At 39.8% G+C, this 18,937-nt stretch overlaps 1 protein-coding gene across 2 annotated transcripts in view; it reads left to right on the plus strand.

The window, feature by feature from the left end:
* The first annotated feature begins 4,690 nt into the window (after positions 1-4,690).
* Rftn2 (raftlin family member 2) overlaps positions 4,691-18,937 on the plus strand; it is a 66,959-nt gene continuing 52,712 nt past the window's right edge. The window contains exons 1-2 of one of the 2 annotated variants that reach the window (XM_076865937.2): positions 4,691-4,922; positions 5,236-5,382. In XM_076865937.2, coding sequence (XP_076722052.1) covers positions 5,244-5,382 — 139 coding nt within the window. In that variant the 5' untranslated portion in view covers positions 4,691-4,922; positions 5,236-5,243. The other variant, XM_076865936.2, reaches the window with a different exon arrangement.

An 18,937-nucleotide genomic window follows, 5' to 3' on the forward strand; every position in this document is an offset into this window, starting at 1 on the left:
GCTTTGTTTAAAAATAACTTTAAATTGGTATAGCTTTTTACTAAATATTAACATATACAAAACTAATTTCTTCTTAGTCTTTACAATATTCTTTCTTGACTTTTTATCTTCCACATAAAATATTAAAATCAACTTGAAAAGTTCCATACAAAAGACTTGTTGGGGTTTAGGTAATCATTGCATTAAATCTGTAGATTAATGACAGCTATTAAGGGCAAGGGAGACTGATAAATTTACAACATTAAATTCTAAAAAAAAAAAATGACCATGAATGTCCTTTTTAACTATATTAAAATTAGAAACTATCCTTTTGTTCTGTTCAGTTTTATAATTTTTAAAATACTAGTCTGGCTTAACATTTCATTAGATTTATTCCTAGAAAACAAATAGTTTATAATGCAAATGGTGTCATTTTCTGAAAGTCATGTTTTTTAAAATTATTACTGATGTATGAAATTGATAAAAGCTAAATTGTTCTGTTAGATAACAGAGCACAACCCACAACCCTGCCTGCTCAAAGATCCCTCTCTTTTCATTTCTTTAAAACAAAAGGCTCTGCCATAAGCACCTTGTGAACTACTGTCTAGAAGAATAAGCAGTTGAAAATAATCAATTTTGGGGCTGGGGTTGTAGGTCAATGGTAGAGTAGTACCACTGGTAGAGTAGTAGCACGCATGAGACACCAGATTCTATCCTTAGCACCACATAAAAAATAAATTTATTATTATTTTTTTAAATAGTCAATTTTGTAAAGAAAAGACTATTGGCCAAGGATGTAGCTCAATGGTAGAGCATGTGCTTAGTATGTGTGAGGCCTTGGATTCAATACCCAGCACCAAAGAGGGAAAAAAAATTATTGTATCAGCTGGACATTGAAAATTACAAAGCCATAAAAATTTTTCAGTGTGTTAGGCTGAGAAGCCAGACTGTAGAAAAAATAATGTCAAAATACAAGTATTAATCTATACAACTCTTAGTGGATGGTGATTGTAACTTTTCTAATTATTAGAGAAAGAATAAATAAATAATATTTTCTTTTAAGTATTTTATTAGTTATTAATGGACCTTTATTTATTTATTTGTTTATATGCAGTGCTGAGAATTGAACCCAGTGCCTCATACATGAGAGGCAAGCGCTCTACCACTGAGCTACAACCCAGTCCCAATAAATAATGTTTTCAGTAAGCCATCAACTTCTTTGGAAATGTGAAACACTACATCGAATGGTTAAAACTTAGTGTTTGCCAGCTTATAAATTCTGGAGAGCATAAAATGTGGCTTTTCATCTTTGTTCCTTGCAGTTCTTTCGTATATAGTAGGTGCTCCAAAAACATTCAGATTTTTGTTGAGTATATTTCTTTGAGCAGAAACACATAAAATAGGTTGGATTTTAAAATTTCTATTATGCAAAAGTTTCTCTCTGTAGAGAATGGGTTAGATGATACATAATTATCTCTTAGAAGCTTCAAGACTTCAGTGAATTCAGATGGTCCAAACTTGCCTCCTAACTATCATAATGTTGTGCTACATTTTCATAATTGTCATTCATTAATTCAGGGACTAAGTGTCTACTATAACATGAACAAAAATCAGTAATACACTTTAATTGTTTCTAGCCACATAGACAATAATTGATAATCCATCAGACCCAGCTTTTGTACCTGGGAATTCCCATTTGTGACACAGAACTGAAAATTGTCCCTGAAATCCACTGTTGTCAGCAAATATAATTCAATACAAAAAAGTAACCAATGTTGGGCTGCTGGCTCAGCAGTGGAGTGCTCGCCTGGCACGTGCAAGGCCCTGGGTTCAATCCTCAGTACCACATAAAAATAAATAAATAAAATAAAGGTACTATGTTCAACTACAACTAAAAAATAAATATTTTTTTAAAAGTAACCAATGTTAGAAGACATTTATTTCAAAAATTTATCCTAATTACAAAACTGGGGAAACATCATTGGTAAAAGATTTTATATGGGGACAATTGTTGTAATGATTGGATATAAGAGTGGCAAGCAATTGACTGAATGATACAGTGCCTTTATTTATTTATTTATTTTTATGTGGTGCGGTGCTAAGGATCGAACCTCACATGTGCAAGGCAGACACTCCACCACTGAGCTACAATCCTAGCTCCTGGTTATCTGCTCTTAACTGGATACTGCATTACCATCCTGATTCACCTCCCTCCTTCTTGCTCCAATTAAAAGCATCTTCCTCAAAGCAGCCCCAATCATGTATCTAAGATGCAAATTGATATTACATGCCTACTCCAAACTCATTTGCTTATTCCACTGAATTATTTTACTCCCTTTTTTTTAACTTATGAAATAAAGTACAAATTCCCTGTGTATAGCATAAAAACCTCCATTACAGCTTAGCCCTTTTCTCCTTTACAGCCTGTTCTATTTTCTTCACATTTTACATTCTAGTACTTCTTAACTGCTTCATGTTCCTTAGACATGCCATGCTGTTTTTATGATTCATGACTTTGCTTTTGCTTTTCTCTCCTTGGGACACATGGTCCCTACCTTTCTTTCGTTATCTTATACATATTCATCCATGAAGACAGCTCAGACAGCATCCTCTAGACTGAGAGGCCCCTTCTTGGGCTTATAGGCAATCTATGCATACTTCTATTTCAGAGCTGCCAGATTACATTTAAATTCTCTATTTCTAAGCCTGTCTTCCCCATATAACTAAGGTTCTTTAGGGCAAAGGGCCATGTTTAGTCATCTTATATACCCAGTATCTAGCTGAGTGCCCGGAAAGTGGCACTTAATAAATATAATGGGTACTAAACAAATTTTTATTTACTTCCCAGTACAAATTCTTGTTAAAGTTTATATTATATAATTATATAACATAAAAAAATTGTATGCACAAATCATTTATCCTAAGATAGTATGATATTATGGTAAATTATTGGATTTTTTAATGTCTCCAAAAAAAGAAATTTTAAAATTATTTATATTTAAAATTAATAATAATTTTCTAGGCACTCCAATAGGCACTAGTAACCTTCAAAGATTACATTTCTGCCATAAAGGAATACACACACAGCCCAGATCCTACAAGAGAGAACATGAAAAAGACAGGCATGAAAGCACTGTAAATAGACTCAAAAGAGTCACTGTGGGTCAGAGTCTGCTGTCTTTTTAGTCACATTTACCCAGAATTTGCTTATCACCAACCATGCTCATACATAAACATGGAAGAGTATGGAATTTTCCTTTGTTAAAAACACTTTTGAGGCTGGGGTTGTGGCTCAGCGGTACAGCGCTCGCCTAGCTCGTGCAAAGCGCTGGGTTCGATCCTCAGCACCACATATAAATAAATAAAATAAAGGTATTGTGTCCAACCACAACTAAAAAAAAAAAAATACATATTAAAAGAAAATATTTTTGAGGAGTAAAATATGAAGACAAGTTGGCCAAAAGAAGGGGCAAAGGTGATGGTGATCTACAAACTAAAGAGCTTGTTCCCCCCTTTGTAGAGTTTCCATTTGTACACTTGAATGTAATTGAAAAATCTTTTCAAACTGATATTCTCCAGAATCTCAGTTTTTTTTTTTTTTTTTTTTTTTTTTTTTAATATTTATTTCTTAGTTTTCGGCGGACACAACAGCTTTGTTTGTATGTGGCGCTGAGGATCGAACCCGGGCGGCACGTATGCCAGGCAGGCGCGCTACCGCTTGAGCCACATCCCCAGCCCCAGGATCTCAGTTTTGATCAGGACTCGTTTTGTAAGAAATCAGGTAAATAATGGGAGTGGTGGCAGAATCACTTCCTTCCTATTACTACTCCCAGTCCCATTTTATAATGTACATACATTGATAAATGTATTCTGTGCTATTTGCCAGGACAAGTGTTAAGATAGCAGATAAGATTATCTCACTCAGCCTTCATAACAAGCCTGTGAGATAAGTACTATATTTAACTCCATTTTAGAGCAGAGAAAATTGAAACTTAAAGAGGTCAAGTAATTTGCCCAAGGTCACATCTGTAGTAGGCCTGAAGCTGTATTTGAACCCAGGCAGTCTGATTCCAGAGCCCATAGTTTTGATGAGTGTACCATGCAAACAGATCTGCACATAGTTAAATGTAATAAACACTCATCACAAATCATCCATTATAAGTTGTTCTTGACCTCAAGTAAATGGCAATTTATAAAACTGAAGAAATCAGGTTGTCAGAGTTTCAGTGTTTTGTTTTGTATAAGTATATTTTGAAAACTGCGGAAGTGTTCTATCGGTTATTATCTTAAGTAATCTAATAGCTGAGTGTTTCAAACTATTTAAGGATGTTAGGAAAACTAATTATCCATATATCTGTTTCCCTTTAGCAATTAAGACATTTTTATGAAAACATTTTAATGTAAATTTTTTATACTTGGCAGTTTTAATCAGCATATGATTTTTCAGGCAAAAAAGAAACTACATGTTAGAAAAAAAAAAAATCTTTAAAAGTGCTGTTTAAAGACTAAAGTGCTTTTTTTTTCCCTTTACTTTTCTTTTCTCCTTTTGGACTCCAGAAACGGTTTTCTCATAAAGCTGACTTCCTTTCTGGAAATGATTTTTGTTTCCAACCATGTTGAGAATCCAGTTTTTTTCTCCCCTTTCTCCCTCCCTCTCTCTCTCTCTTTCTCTCTCTCTCTCTCTCTCTCTCTCTCCACCCCTCTCCCTCTCTCTCTCCCTCTCTCAATAGTAGCAGGGAGGAAGGAGGGTGGGCACAAGACAGAGGGAAGAAAGAAAACAAAAAGAATTGGATGCTACTGTGTCTGAATATGTCTTTAACTTGTAGATAATTACATCTGAGTTGCGCTTTTGCCTTTTTATTTCCGTTTTGGGACACCTCTTTTATCATCCAGCCAACTGGGATAGACAAAGCACTGTTGGTGCCCTGAGCGACAGAACTCTGGTAGGGGGGCTGGCTGGCTGTAAATTGACGTGGCATGGAAATTCTCTACTAAGTTGTAGCAGCTTGCATGTTTCACTAACATCAAGCCCAGCCTCCCAGAGCTGTAGCTTTATCATGGGCTCAGTGACTTTACAGAAAAATGGATAGAAAAAGTCTTCAGCTCCTTTCTTTGGACCCCAACCTTTTTTTTCCGGTGTTTATGGTTTTGTTGAAAATCAAATCAAAGCAGTTAAGTCTGTAACTTTCTTTTTGCAGCTTAAACAACAGAATTTGTTGTTCTCCCTCCCCTTTCCTGCAATTTAATTCCTTACAGACTTTGCTATGGGGTGCGGACTTAGAAAGCTAGAAGACCCTGATGATAGCAGCCCTGGAAAAATATTTTCTACCCTGAAGAGACCGCAAGTGGAAACAAAGACAGAATTTGCTTACGAATATGTATTGCTGGATTTTACTTTACAAGGTACTTTTGCTTTTATTTAATTTATTAAATGTTTTAAAACTAAGAGGCTATTAATTTTTTAAAATGTTGACTTATAAATTCTTAAGCTTTTCTTCATAATTAGATTTAACAATAATGCTGTTTGTTTTTTCATTTCGTTTGGAAAGATTTGTGTATTTTTTTGGTTGTTTGTTTTTGTAACATGGCTCATATGTACTTTCCAAAATTAGGAAAACTGCTTGGAAATGCTACTTTCATTTTTAAATCAAATACTTATTTGTGGACAGATTGATGAACAACATTGGGTTTCCAGGCTGAGTAACTATATATCCTTAATGACAGCTTGTGTTTTGAAAAAGGTTTGAAAGGCACAAGACAGTGGCATGTAGGCAATATTGCTTGTATCAAATTGTGCAAGATGATTTGCTTAGACAATTCTGAAGTTGCCAACTGGGTTGAATTTTGTGATTATATTACTCATTTGATATTTTTGACCAGACTAAAGTTTGAAACTATAGAAAAAAAGAGGAAAAAAGGAGAGTCTTCTATAAGACACTTCCTTTGCTCACTGCTCTGTTGCTAACAGAGAAACTCTCTGTTCGAGAAAGTTGGAAACACAAATAAACAAGCCCAAATGGCAGCTCTGTGGAAGGGACCCAGGCAGCTCGACTTCACAAATACTTTGCCTCATTTCTTTGGGAAACTTTGAGTACTGTACAACTGCATGAACAAAACACCTTTTAAAAAGAACTGTATCTTTAATTATGGGGTACTAAGAATGAGATTTAGAGTAACTTGTTTGCAGTTAAGATTTCCAGATACTAGTATTTTAAGTTCTTATTATAAAGTTATAATTATAATTATCAGAAATCATAAATTTTATCAATTAATAGAAAGTTTATACTAACTAAATTATTGGTTGGATATTATTTTAAGATTTTTTTCAACTTACACAAATCCTTTTTTTTTTTTTTTGGTTTGCTCTGGAAACAGTGAATCTTTGTGCAAGAAACAAGAACAGCCCATTTTTCTTTGTCAAAAATTGAGCTGGCCAGCAAACAAACTCCATTCCAGGGCCATACACAAAACCCAAAATCTATATATGTTCACATGCCTAATTTTATTAAAATCTAAGGCTACCAAAAGAAAAAAGTTAGTATTCTTAATTTTCTTTTTAATTGAGAGTTTTAAATTGATTAAGATGATAGTAATAATCAGAGAAGTAACCAAACAATTGTATTTTTTTCTGTACTTTTTAAAATATCACAATTTGAGAAAATATTTGTAACATGGTACTATTTATTCCATTTCTTTTCCTTGTCAATCATGGGACACAAACATACCCCGTTAACCTTGAATCTATTCATAAAATTTAGGCCAGTCATTTTGATCTGCTCTTTAAGATTCACAGCACAATCCATTCCAGGATCCTAAGACTTTCTGTAACTTGAATTTTTTTTGGATTCATTTATTTTCAACAATGTTAACATCTCAAACAAATTTATATAAATGCCATCATCCTTGAATTAGGAAGATCTATAGTTTCATTCAAAAATCATTTTGGTTTTGTCCTATCAGAAACCCTTTAATTTGTGAAAGGAATATAATTTCCACCTTCCATGGTAGGTGTTTAGAGAAGGTAATAGAGTATTCCACCGTAAAGGGTAGGTACAAGCATAGTGGGCAAATGTTAACTCATACAGCAGGCACATATTTTAAAGTTGCATCTGGTTCCTATTTGGTACAGGCGCCTAGTCTCCTGGTACCCCATTTCTCTCCAATTCTTCCATATGTTTTTGTTTTGGCTTATTTGGTTGGTTGATTGGTTGTTTTGGTCTTTGCCATTGCCTTGCTTCAGAAGCCAGCACCCCAGCACCAGCCCAGATCACAGTTTTCCTGATTCCCTCTCTCTCTCTCTCTCTCTCTCTCTCTCTCTCTCTCTCTCTCTCTCTTTTTTAAATCTCTGCCACCTGCCAAAATCCAGTGTATACAGGAGTGAATCTGAGTGAATTAAAATATGCTAGCCTTCTGTTTGGCCCTGGCAATTCTGTCCCATGATTGCTCAAAGTGGTAGTAAAGAGTGGCACCTCCTGCCTGTCTGAGGTCACCATGCAATGAGCAACCTTTGAAGAGACAAAATGGCCTGGTGACAGCTGTGTGTGGTCACAATGAGCCTGTCTCTTACATTATTTTCCTCATTTTTTTCCAAACAGAGGCCATGATACAGAGAATAAAATGCCAATGGGGCCCAGCACGATACAGCAAGCCTACTCACGAGGCTGAGGCAGAAGGATCAACAAGTTGGAGGCTAGCCTTGGAAACTTAGTGAGACCCTGTCTCACAATAAAAAATAAAAATAAAAAAACTAGGGATGTGGTTCAATGGTAAAGTTTTCCTGGGTTTAATCCCAGTACCACACACACACACAAATAATAAAAATAAAAATAAAAAGCCCATGGGTACAGGAGGAAATCCTTTAAAAATTTCCAGTACCCTATGTTGTGTTGTGGTGGCTGTCATTATCTGGAACAACTTATTTATTTTCCATTTTATGCTCCCTCTTCAGCCACAACTTTACAAATACATTTCAAATTATCTTACAAGAAGTTTCCATGGTGGAATATGAACTTCAAATGTTATTTTCACTATAATGCAGAATATTTCAAAATTATCCCCTATATTACCAATGAACTCACTTGTCACTCTCTACCCTATACCCTCACCTTCAAAGCTCCACCCACAAAACAACTTATACCTCTTAAGTCTCTTCACTGTTGCTCCCTCTTGCTACTCTAGCTCTCTTGAGTTCTCTCTTGCTCTCTCTCTCTCTCTCTCTCTCTCTCTCTCTCCCTCCCTCTCCCTCTCTCCCCCTCATTTTCTCTGCCTTCCTCTTTCATTTTCTTTGTTCTTTTTGGTCTTCCAACAATTTATTTACATTGCCACAGGAGAAATAACAACATAATCATACAAGGCATACAAGGTTCTGAAGTTGTAGATCCATGGGTCCTGAATCTGGGCTCTTTTACTAACTGTAGCAAGTTTGTTACATTATGATAAGGTAACAATTCATGAACAGTTTTTTACTCCTGCTTATAAGTGAAAATTATAAGTTATCTAGAGATTTCTTACAATATACCTATAGATATATGTTAGCATGTAATGTGTGTATATGGTACTATAGAATTTCTCAATGAAAAGTTAACTTTGCACATGATTCATGTACAATCCAGGAAAACAATTTGAATAATAATAGCTTGAAGAGTTTTTAAGACCATTTATAGCTTTATGAATAGAGTTTCTATAACACTAAAAACTCATCAGAAGGACAGGTGGCAGCTTTCTTATTTGAATTTCTAATACAAATACTTAAAGTATATGAAGTAAACTTTGCTAGCTTGCTGCATTACTGCTAGAAGAAGAAAATATTTGTCTTTCATTGACATTATTAATAGCAATAAGTACATATTATGTATATATACTGTAGAAGAGACTGATTAACATTGGAAATACAAAAAGGAATAAGACAGTTTCTTCCTGCAGATTTTTTTTATTCTATTTGGCCAAACCAAATGAAATTATGAACTCTTCAAGGGCAGGAACTATATTTTGCCCATCTTTATATTCTCTGTTTCTAGTACTGTGTTTGGCACATAGCAGTGGCTGTTGGATGAATGAATGAATGAAAAATTATAAAGTACACATTAGAGAAAATGATATGGTACAATAAGTATCAGTTAAAAGAGGACTTTACTGACCCTTGAAGAAAAAGTAAGGCTTAGATAAGAAGGAAAAAATTAAGAGGTTGGTGTATGGTCAAGGGCGAGCACACAGAGCAGTGACCTAAAGAAGGCTTTGTAGGAAAGAAGCAAAAAATAAGGGGCTGGGGTTGTGGCTCAGCGGTAGAGTGCTCGCCTAGCACATGCTAGGTGCTGGGTTCTATCCTCAGCACCCTAAATAAATAAATAAATGTATGTATTGTGTCTAACTACAACCAAAAATATTTTTTAAATAAAGAGGCAAAAAATAAGATTGGACATAAATGGAGTTTGGAAGGAGTTCTGCATTGATTAAAATTCAATTATATGAAGAATAAATAACTACAAAGCTTTTTTGAATGAGTAGTTAATAGGTGCAGAGATATTTAAACTCCAATGTTGGAATTGCAGTGGAGAGAGATGGAGACAAGGAGAAAAGTTAAAAGACTGCTTGTAGTGCAACACTAATGGTGATAAGAACCCACAGGTGAGGGGCAATGATAAGGTTGGAATGCAAGGAGAATATACAACAGATGTTACAAAAGAGGAACTTAGCCAGTGACTGGCTAGATATGAAGGGCCAGAAAGAATGAGGAACCCAGGATAACTTCCTGGTTCTGAGCCCAGTATATATGGAAATACTGGTGCCTCTTTCAGCAAGAGAGATCCCAAAGGGAGTCAGCATGTAATCAAGGGATACAGTTCCATTGCAGGCATGTCAAATCTGAGGCAGCAGTGGAACATCCCTGCAGAGGTGGCGATTTCAATGAGGGATTAAAATCAAGTCTTCAAGAGAGGGAATGTGGGCAGAGCACAGTTGTCTTGGGCTGTTTGGACATAGCCATAAAAAAGAACAACTCAGTAAACATGACAGAGTGAAAACAAGCAGGACTGTGCAGTACCAGAGAACATAAGGAAAGGGAGGGTTTTATAATGCAAATAATCAATAATTTTAAATGCTAGAGAACTTTCAAGAAAGATGAAGAAAAAAAATGCACTAAAAAATCAACAAGGAGTGAACAAAAGATCATAAATGAAGGTTAAAAAGAAAAATGTCTGTGTCAATCTAATAAGTTCTTGGTCATTTCCTCAAGCAGTCAAAGAATTTTCAAAACTAAAGTGCTACATAAGAAGAAATTAATAATAAAAATGACTGATTCAACTAAGTGTCAACATAATCCCTGTTATGGTGCCTATTCACCTTTCTTCCAGATGGAAAAAAAACTATATAAGATGTTCCATTATGTCTGAAATGGTAAGCTGTTTTGGTTGAGAAAAATAACAAAACTCACAAATCCAGACTATTGTAGGAAAGAAAGATTACATTCTGCACTGAAAAAGGAGGGAACCTGTAATAACAATGCACAGTTGACACACTTTAAAAAATGATGCTGGAAGGAACTGGGGTTGTGGCTCAATGGTAGAACACTTGCCCAGCATGTGTAAGATTCTAGGTTTAATTCTCAGCACCCCATGTAAATAAATGAACAAAATAAAGGCCCATCAATGTCTAAAAAAAAAAAAAAAAAAACATTTTTTAAAAAATAATGCTGGGGGTGCTAGGGATGTGACTCAAGCGGTAGCACGCTCGCCTGGCATGCGTGTGGCCCGGGTTCAATCCTCAGCACCACATACAAACAAAGATGTTGTGTCCGCCGAAAACTAAAAAATAAATATTAAAAAAATAATAATGCTGGGAAATAATACATATACATTTCCATTAGCTATCTACAGTACATTTGGAGTTTTTTTCCTATGTTTCTTATATCTAGATGGACATTTCTTCTTTTTTTTTTTTTTTAATAAATAAACATTGAGCACTTCCTGTGCTAAAATAAAGCCTAGTCCCTGCCCTCTAGGAATCTACATCCTAGGAGCATCCTAGTGAGGGCAACTGCTAAGTGCATGTGCAGAGACAATGCACACTATACCCTGGGATACAAGCTGAAGTAGTATGAAGAAGAGCACCTTGGCCTGAGAAGTATCACCTCATCTGGGAAGTAAAGAATGAGTGGGACTCAGACAAAGGCTTGTATGTAGAGTATAAAAAATATAAGTCAATAAAGAAAAAGTCCAACAGAAAAATGGATAAGGAACTTGGGCAGACAAAATGGAAAGTCCAAGTAGGCAACAGGCATTTGAAATTCTGACCTCATTAACAATCAAGAAAATGCATGTTAAACCCACAGCAAGATACCACTACAAATCATCCAAAATACCTGAAATTTAGAAAGACTACCAGCAACAAGTGTTGGTAAACTGTTATAACCATTTTGAAAAACATAACATTTGACTTCATCTACCTGGCTAAAGATAAGCCCAGAAGAAATGTGTGCACATGTATAGCATGAGTCACATACAAAGATGGCCACAGAAGTGTTATCTATAATAACCCAAAAGTTTGAACAACTCAGAATAACAAGAACAAGAGAATAGAAAAAGAAATTGTGGCATACTCACAAAAGGAAACACTGTACTTCAGAAGTCAGTAAAGTGTTCTATAAAGGGATAGATTTTAAATATTTTAGGCTCTTTGAGCCACGTGATCTCACAACTACTCAACACTGCTGTTGTCATGCTAGAGCACCCATGATGATACATAAGCAAACAAGCTGTGGGCCATAGGTTGTTGACCCCTGCGATGCTGCGATGAAAATGAAGGAACTACAACTACACAAACTCCACAAGGTAACGCTCACAACATGATGTTGAGTGAAGAAGACACAAAAGTATACACTGTATGACCTCTCTCATATGAAGCTCATAACCCCAGTTTTTCAGTGGTAGAATACTTGCCTAGTATGCTCAAGGTCTTGTATTGATCCCCAGAAGTACAAAAATCAGCAAACTGTAAAATGGTTAGGATGCATTCTTGGGTAGTAAACTAAAAAGAACAAGAAGGAAGTGATTACCATTGAAAGTCAAGGGAGTGCAAAGGGAAAGGGGATTGTGATTGAAAAGAGTGAAGTAGGAGGCTTACAGTGTGCTGGCCACGTTCTAATTTTTGGGGGGTGGGGGGTACCAGGTACCAGGGATTGAACTCAGAGACACTTAACCACTGAGCAGTGTACCCAGCCCTATTTTGTACTTTATTTTAGAGACAGAGTCTCACGTTGCTTAGTGCCTCACTTTTGCAGAGGCTGGCTTTGAACTCACAATCCTTTGCCTCAGCCTCTTGAGTGGCTGGGATTACAGGCATGCACCACCATGCCTGAACATTCTAATTTTTTAATGGATGATGGGTACCCAAGTGTTGGTAGATTTAAGCATGCTTTTGTCCCTTTTGTATGTTAAATTTCTATCACCCCTCAATTCTCCCCCTCAAAAAAGGATTTTAAAAAAGGGACAAGGCTGAAAGAAAAGATGTACAAACACACACCCAGAAGTAAGAGGAAATTCTATGGTCTCTGGAAACTGCATCTACAACAGAGAGGAGTGCAGCATATGCAGAAGAAAGCAGTGGCACATAAGGTTGCAAGAGTTTAAGACAGTCCTAAGTTGATGTGTATCTGCCTGTAGTAATGAACTGTATAGTTCAATAGAGTTTTACCATATTTTAAAACTGTAGTTATATTACTTCAGTTAAATATATTGGCAGGGCATGGTGGCACACACTTATAATTCTAGCAACTTGGGAGACTGAGGCAGGAGAATTGCAAGTTAGAGACCAACCTGAGCAACTTAAAGAGAACCCTGTCTCAAAACAAAATTTTAAAAGGATTGGTTATATAGCTCAGTGGTAGAGTTCCCCTGGGTTCAGTCCCCAGTACTGAAAAAAAAAATTAAAGCATATATATAATATATAATGAACAATTACAAAGATGGAAGCTTTAATTGAAAACAAAAGATAATGCAATTGAGATGTTATTTATATAGTAGCTTATATTTCCAGATTATTTAAAACATTTGACAAATAAATCAGATACTTTTTAATATCCATACATTAAATGGCTTAAAAATTTATCCTAGTCTAAAAGCTGTTGCCCAGTTTGTCTGAATTTTCACAAATTCTGAAACAATCAAATCAATGAAGTTTTCTTTTCCTGTAGGCTAGAGTGCACTGGCTCTCACGTCGTTCTGTCTGGGTTCAATTGCAGCCTCACAACTTACTAGAAATTTGGGCAAGTTACCTTATCTCTCTTTTCCTGAGTTTCCTTTTTATTATAATTGCTAGATATAACATTGAAATTAAAAGTCTATTCTGTTTTTTGGAAGTGGTAAAATTGCTGGTTAGTGTCTGCACAATTTATTTAAGGAAACAATGTTCAAAAAGGTACCAATCTTCAGAAGTGAGCTGATGAAAATAAATATGTATGTCTTGGACTATTTTCATAGTTACAACATCAAAGCAAAACTTTTAGCATTGAACAAGTTCTTAGCTTTATACTGGAATGTGTTTCTATTTTTAAATTGTGATCTTTGTCTATGAAACTTTTAAGCAAAGAAGCATAAAAAAGTCTATGGATATTTTATTTTAGAAACTATAAGGATAAGCTAGGCACAGTGGTACATGCTTGTAATCCCAGGGGCTCAAGAGGCTGAGGCAGGAAGATTGAGAGTTCAAAGCCAGCCTCAGCAACAGTGAGGCACTAAGCAACTCAGTGAGACCCTGTCTCTAAATAAAATATAAAATATGGCTGGGGATGTGGCTCTGTGGTTGAGTACCCCTGGACTCAATCCCCAGTACCAAAAAATAAAAGAAACTATAAGGATAAATGAAAGCATATTTCATTTTTAATAAAAATCCACTTTGCATTTGTACAGTTTTCAAAATGACTGCAAAGTAGCCTGTAATAGCAATTACAATAGCCCTATAAGGTATAATAAAGTTTTGCAAATTACATAGCACTAATGTAACAGTAACCAGTCACACCCATTAAAGCTATAAAAGGACCATTTGTTCCTGCTCCCAAAGATATCAAGAAAGAACTGCTGGTGTGGGTATCTAAAAGAGCAAGAAGGCTTGCAGCTGCTGCAAACTGCCTATACTGTTAAAATTCTAGCCAAAACAGCCACCACCACCCCTTTAATTTCCTGTGTTTAGAAAGTAATAGACCTGTTGATCTCACTGCCCCAGTAAAAGGACATCAAATGAAAGACTGGCCTCAAACACTGAGCCTATCATGGAGACATAATTACTTACTCTAATGAGCGCTGATGAAAATTGCTCACTCTGTATGCACAGCTCTTCCTTTCCTCACAGTTCTAAGATGAATCAGGTGTGAACGACTCCCTAACAGCCTTCCAGTCTTATTTCAGCATTAAAACTCTGGAGGATTATATGAAAAAATTTTCAACAAAATTCCCACATTTGTTATTCCTCTTTGCTGTTGCTCCTGGGTTTACCTTTCTTGAATGGTAATGGCCTTTTTATAGCAAGTCCCCAATGTCTCTTGTTTACAGCAATGTCCCTATAAGGAAGACAGCTTGTTAATAAAATGAACCTCAAACTCTCCACCATCCTCCTACTCCTACCCATTCTGAGAAAGAATTGGATCACTTTTTCTGGAGTGCTAGGAGGATAACCACTGTCAAAGATGGTTTAGGAGGCTTACCTGGACCTGGGCAGGCTCTGATATGGAGATCCCTGGGGTGACTCAGCAGAACTCACAAACCAACAACTCATAGCTGTATTCAGACATCAGAAAGGTCTCAAAGTTGACAGTGTTAAATTATTTGGATTAATTGTCACTTTAAAAAATTGGGAGACAGTACATAAGAATCTAAATTTGAGGAATTTTCTAAGAATTCAACACCCTTGATTGTAGCACTGATCTGGGGCAGCTGCACTCTTTGGAAGAGGCCTTGAGTGTTCTCCAGAATTCCAGCTAACTGCCTTTTTTTGTCATCGTGGTATCCATGGGCAATTCAGTACAAGACTCATCACAGTAGATCACTGTGAATTAGAGACCTCTAATTTAGAGTGTGAGTTAGGAACCTGAGATCTAGAACAGGAGTGAGGAACCCCTAACATGGAGTGTGAGTTAGGGAGGGACCTCCATACAGATTCTGTTCTGCAGGCCATGTTTTTAGAATAAGTCCAGATCCCTAGAGAGGGGGCATAGGAATAAGAAAGACAGTAGAAGCAATCAGACATAATTTTCCTCTGTTCATATATGAATACACAACTAGTGTAGCTCCATATCATCTACAAGTACAAGAATGGGAAGTTAGGGCTAGGGATATGGCTCAGTTGGTAGAGAGCTTGCTTTTCATGGACAAGGTCCTGGGTTTGATTCCCAGCACCACAAAAAAAGGAAGTTATACTCCATATATGTATAAGTGTCAAAATACATTCTATTGTCATGTATATCTAAAAGAACAATCCAAATCCCTACAATCATATTTTTCCTGCAAATTTGTCTTAAACTTACCAATAACTTATTTCTAAGGGATTCATTTGGAAGTATCAGATCTGGGTCAACAGATGAGGATATTGCTGAACTTTGCTTTGTGCCAGGCCTTGGGCTCCTATTTGGTAATTACTATCATAACAACTCTATAAAATCAGTAAAATTATTTATATTGGTTTCAGAGAAATACAGTAATGTGTTCTAAATCATATGCCTAGTAAATGACATAATCAGAACTCAAACCCAGATAATTTGCCTCCAGAGCCTAATACTCTAAACAAAGAATAATGTGGGCAGGGCTGGGGATGTGGCTCAAGCGGTATCGCGCTTGCCTGGTATGTGTGCGGCCCAGGTTTGATCCACAGCACCACATACAAAGATGTTGTGTCTGCTGATATTAAAAAATAAATATTAAAAAATTCTCTCTCGAGGGGAATGAGAAGATGGCCGCGAAGGGAGTGCAGTAACTCCGAGTACTGCGTCACTGTGAGGGAAAATGATGAGTTAGAACGGCTAAAAGCTATCTTGTCAGGAATTTCCAGCAAAATTGGGGTGCTCCAAAACCTAGTGGAAGGACTTTCATCGCACGAGGATCAGCTTCAGGGGCTCAAAAGCGAGCGATTTGTCCGTACGGAGCGCTGATTGTTCGGCAGATCGCCCAGCGGCTGGAGTCTGCGGCGCGCACTGGGAAACGACGGGCTGGTGCCGCAGAGATACAGCGATGCTGATTCTGCGGGCTCCTGCCAGCTAGGCATTTGCTGAGCTCGGAGCTGAATTCTGGGTTGGAGACGGGGAAGGAAACGGTCCAGTTCGGTTCTCCACACCGGTCAGACCACGGAGGAAGCCAGCGGCCACCATCTTGGAGAGCTGACGTCACCATCCTTGTTTTTGACTGATTGCAGCTCTTTCAGCTATAGATCAGGTAATTTCAGGCTGACAATTGTCTGCGTCTCGCAGACAAATTGCTCAGACTTAGTGCTAAATAACACGCGGAAACTGCTTCCTGGAGCCTGCTCCTATCAGAACACGCACCGAGCCCGGAGCGGCGGAGCTCCGACTACCGGAGCTGCTCTGGCCCAGGGCTATAGAACCCGCGGAAACTGCTTCTTGGAGCCTGCTCCTGTCGGAGCATGCACCAAGTCCGGAGAGGCCGAATTCTGGCTCCCGGAACTGCTCTGGCCCAGGGATAAAGATCCCGCGGAAACTGTCTCTCGGTCCGGGTCCTGCTGAATACTGTGAAGGCCAGAGGGGCGGAGCAGAGCCGCCGCCAGAGCCCGGATCAGGTCCAGCGACCCGCAGGCGTGGTGTCGCGTCGCTCCGGCTAGAGCAGGGGCCGAACAGAGCCGCCGCCTGCGCCCGGAAGAGGTCCAGCGACCCGCCGGCGTGGTGTCGCGTCGCTCCGGCTAGAGCAGGGGCCGAACAGAGCCGCCGCCAGAGCCCGGAACAGGCACAGCGACCCGCCGGCGTGGAGTCGCGTCGCCCCGGCTAGAGCAGGGGCCGAACAGAGCCACCGCCTGCGCCCGGAAGAGGTCCAGCGACCCGCCGGCGTGGTGTCGCGTCGCTCCGGCTAGAGCAGGGGCTGAACAGAGCCGCCGCCAGAGCCCGGAACAGGCCATGCGACCCGCCGGCGTGGTGTCGCGTCACTCCGGCTAGAGCAGGGGCCGAACAGAGCCTCTGCCTGCGCCCGGAACAGGTCCAGCGACCCGCCGGAGTGGTGTCGCGTCGCTCCAGCTAGAGCAGGGGCCCAACAGAGCCGCCGCCAGAGCCCGGAACAGGCCATGCGACCCGCCGGCGTGGTGTCGCGTCGCTCCGGCTAGAGCAGGGGCTGAACAGAGCTGCCGCCTGCGCCCGGAACAGGTCCTGTGACCTGCCGGCGTGGTTGTCAAAAAACCCCAATTGGAGTAGGGGGAAAGCAGATCCTCCACCCGCGTCCGCAAGGTAGGCAGGCCTGTGACAGTCTGGCAGAACAGCCCCAGCGGCCTGCTGGCGTGGTAGACACGTCACACCACTTGGGGGAGGGGCAGAGCAGAGCCGCTCCCCGAGCCTGGATCAGGCCCAGCGGCCCGCCAGCGTGGCAGTCACATCACTCCATTTGGAGTAGGGGCAGAGCAGAGCCGACGCCCGAGCCTGCAAGGTAGACAGACTTGCGACCGACCGGCGGAACAGGCCCAGCGGTCTACTGGTGTGGTAGACACGTCACACAAATTGGAGGAGGGGCAGAGCAGAGCTGCCTCCCGGAGCCCGCTAGGTAGACAGACCCGCGTCCGACCGGCGGATCAGGCCCAGCGGCCTGCTGGTGTGGTAGACACGTAACCCGTCATCCCAATTGGAGTAGGGGCAGAGCAGAGCCTTCTCCCGCGGTCGGTGTAGGCCCAGCGGCCCGACAGCGTCGTAGTCACGTCAACCCAATTGGAGCAGGGACAGGGCAGAGCCGCCACTCGCGCCCAGAACAGGTCCAGCGACCTGCCGGTGTAGTAGTCAAGACACCCCAAGTGGAGTAGGGGCAAAGCAGATCCTCCACCCGCGCCCGCAAGGTAAGCAGGCCTGTGACAGACTGGCGGAACAGGCCCAGCGGCCTGCCGGCGTGGTAGACACGTCACACCACCTGGGTGAGGGGCTGAGCAGAGCCGCAGCCCGGGCCCAGAACAGGCACAGCGACCTGCCGGCGTGGTAGTCACGACAACCCAATTGGAGAAGGGGCAGAGCAGAGCCGCCGCCCACGCCTGCAAGGTAGTCAGATCCGCGACTAACTGGTGGAACAGGCCCAGGGGTTCACGGACGTGGTGACGTGGTAGACAAGTCACACCAATAGGAGGAAGGGCAGAGCAGAGCCGCTGCCCGCGCCTCCAAGGTAGGCAGACCTGCGACCGACTGGCAGAACAGTCCCAGCGGCCCGCCAGCGTGGTAGACAGATCACCCCATTTGGAGGAGGAGCAGAGCTGCCGCCCGCCCCTGCAAGGGAGACTTTTCAACTATACAAGAGCAATATAAATATATAGGGGGAAAATTTCAAAAACACAACAGTTTCACTAAGCAGAAAGAAACACGAGCAATATGAAAAGACAAGGAAAGAAAGGACCACAAGCAATGCAGGTCAACTCAACTTTAGAAGAGGTTATAGCTGCAGCAGATGGAATGTCAGATAAAGAATTCAGGATATACATGCTGCAAATGATCTGGAGCCTCAAGGAAGACATTAGACAGCAAAATCAGACAATGAAAGATCATTTCGACCACTTCGACAATGTATTACATAAACAAATCCAAGAAGCAAAAGATCAACTATACAGGGAGATAGAGGTAATAAAAAACAAACAAACAGAAATCCTAGAAATGCAGGAAGCAATAAACCAACTTAAAAACTCAATTGAGAATACTACCAGCAGAGTAGAACACTTAGAAGATAGAACATCAGACAATGAAGACAAAGTATTTCAACTTGAAAAGAACATAGATAGCTCAGCAAAA

The sequence above is a fragment of the Callospermophilus lateralis genome, chromosome 9, assembly GCF_048772815.1.
Source record: "Callospermophilus lateralis isolate mCalLat2 chromosome 9, mCalLat2.hap1, whole genome shotgun sequence".
In the NCBI taxonomy this organism is placed as follows: domain Eukaryota; kingdom Metazoa; phylum Chordata; class Mammalia; order Rodentia; family Sciuridae; genus Callospermophilus; species Callospermophilus lateralis.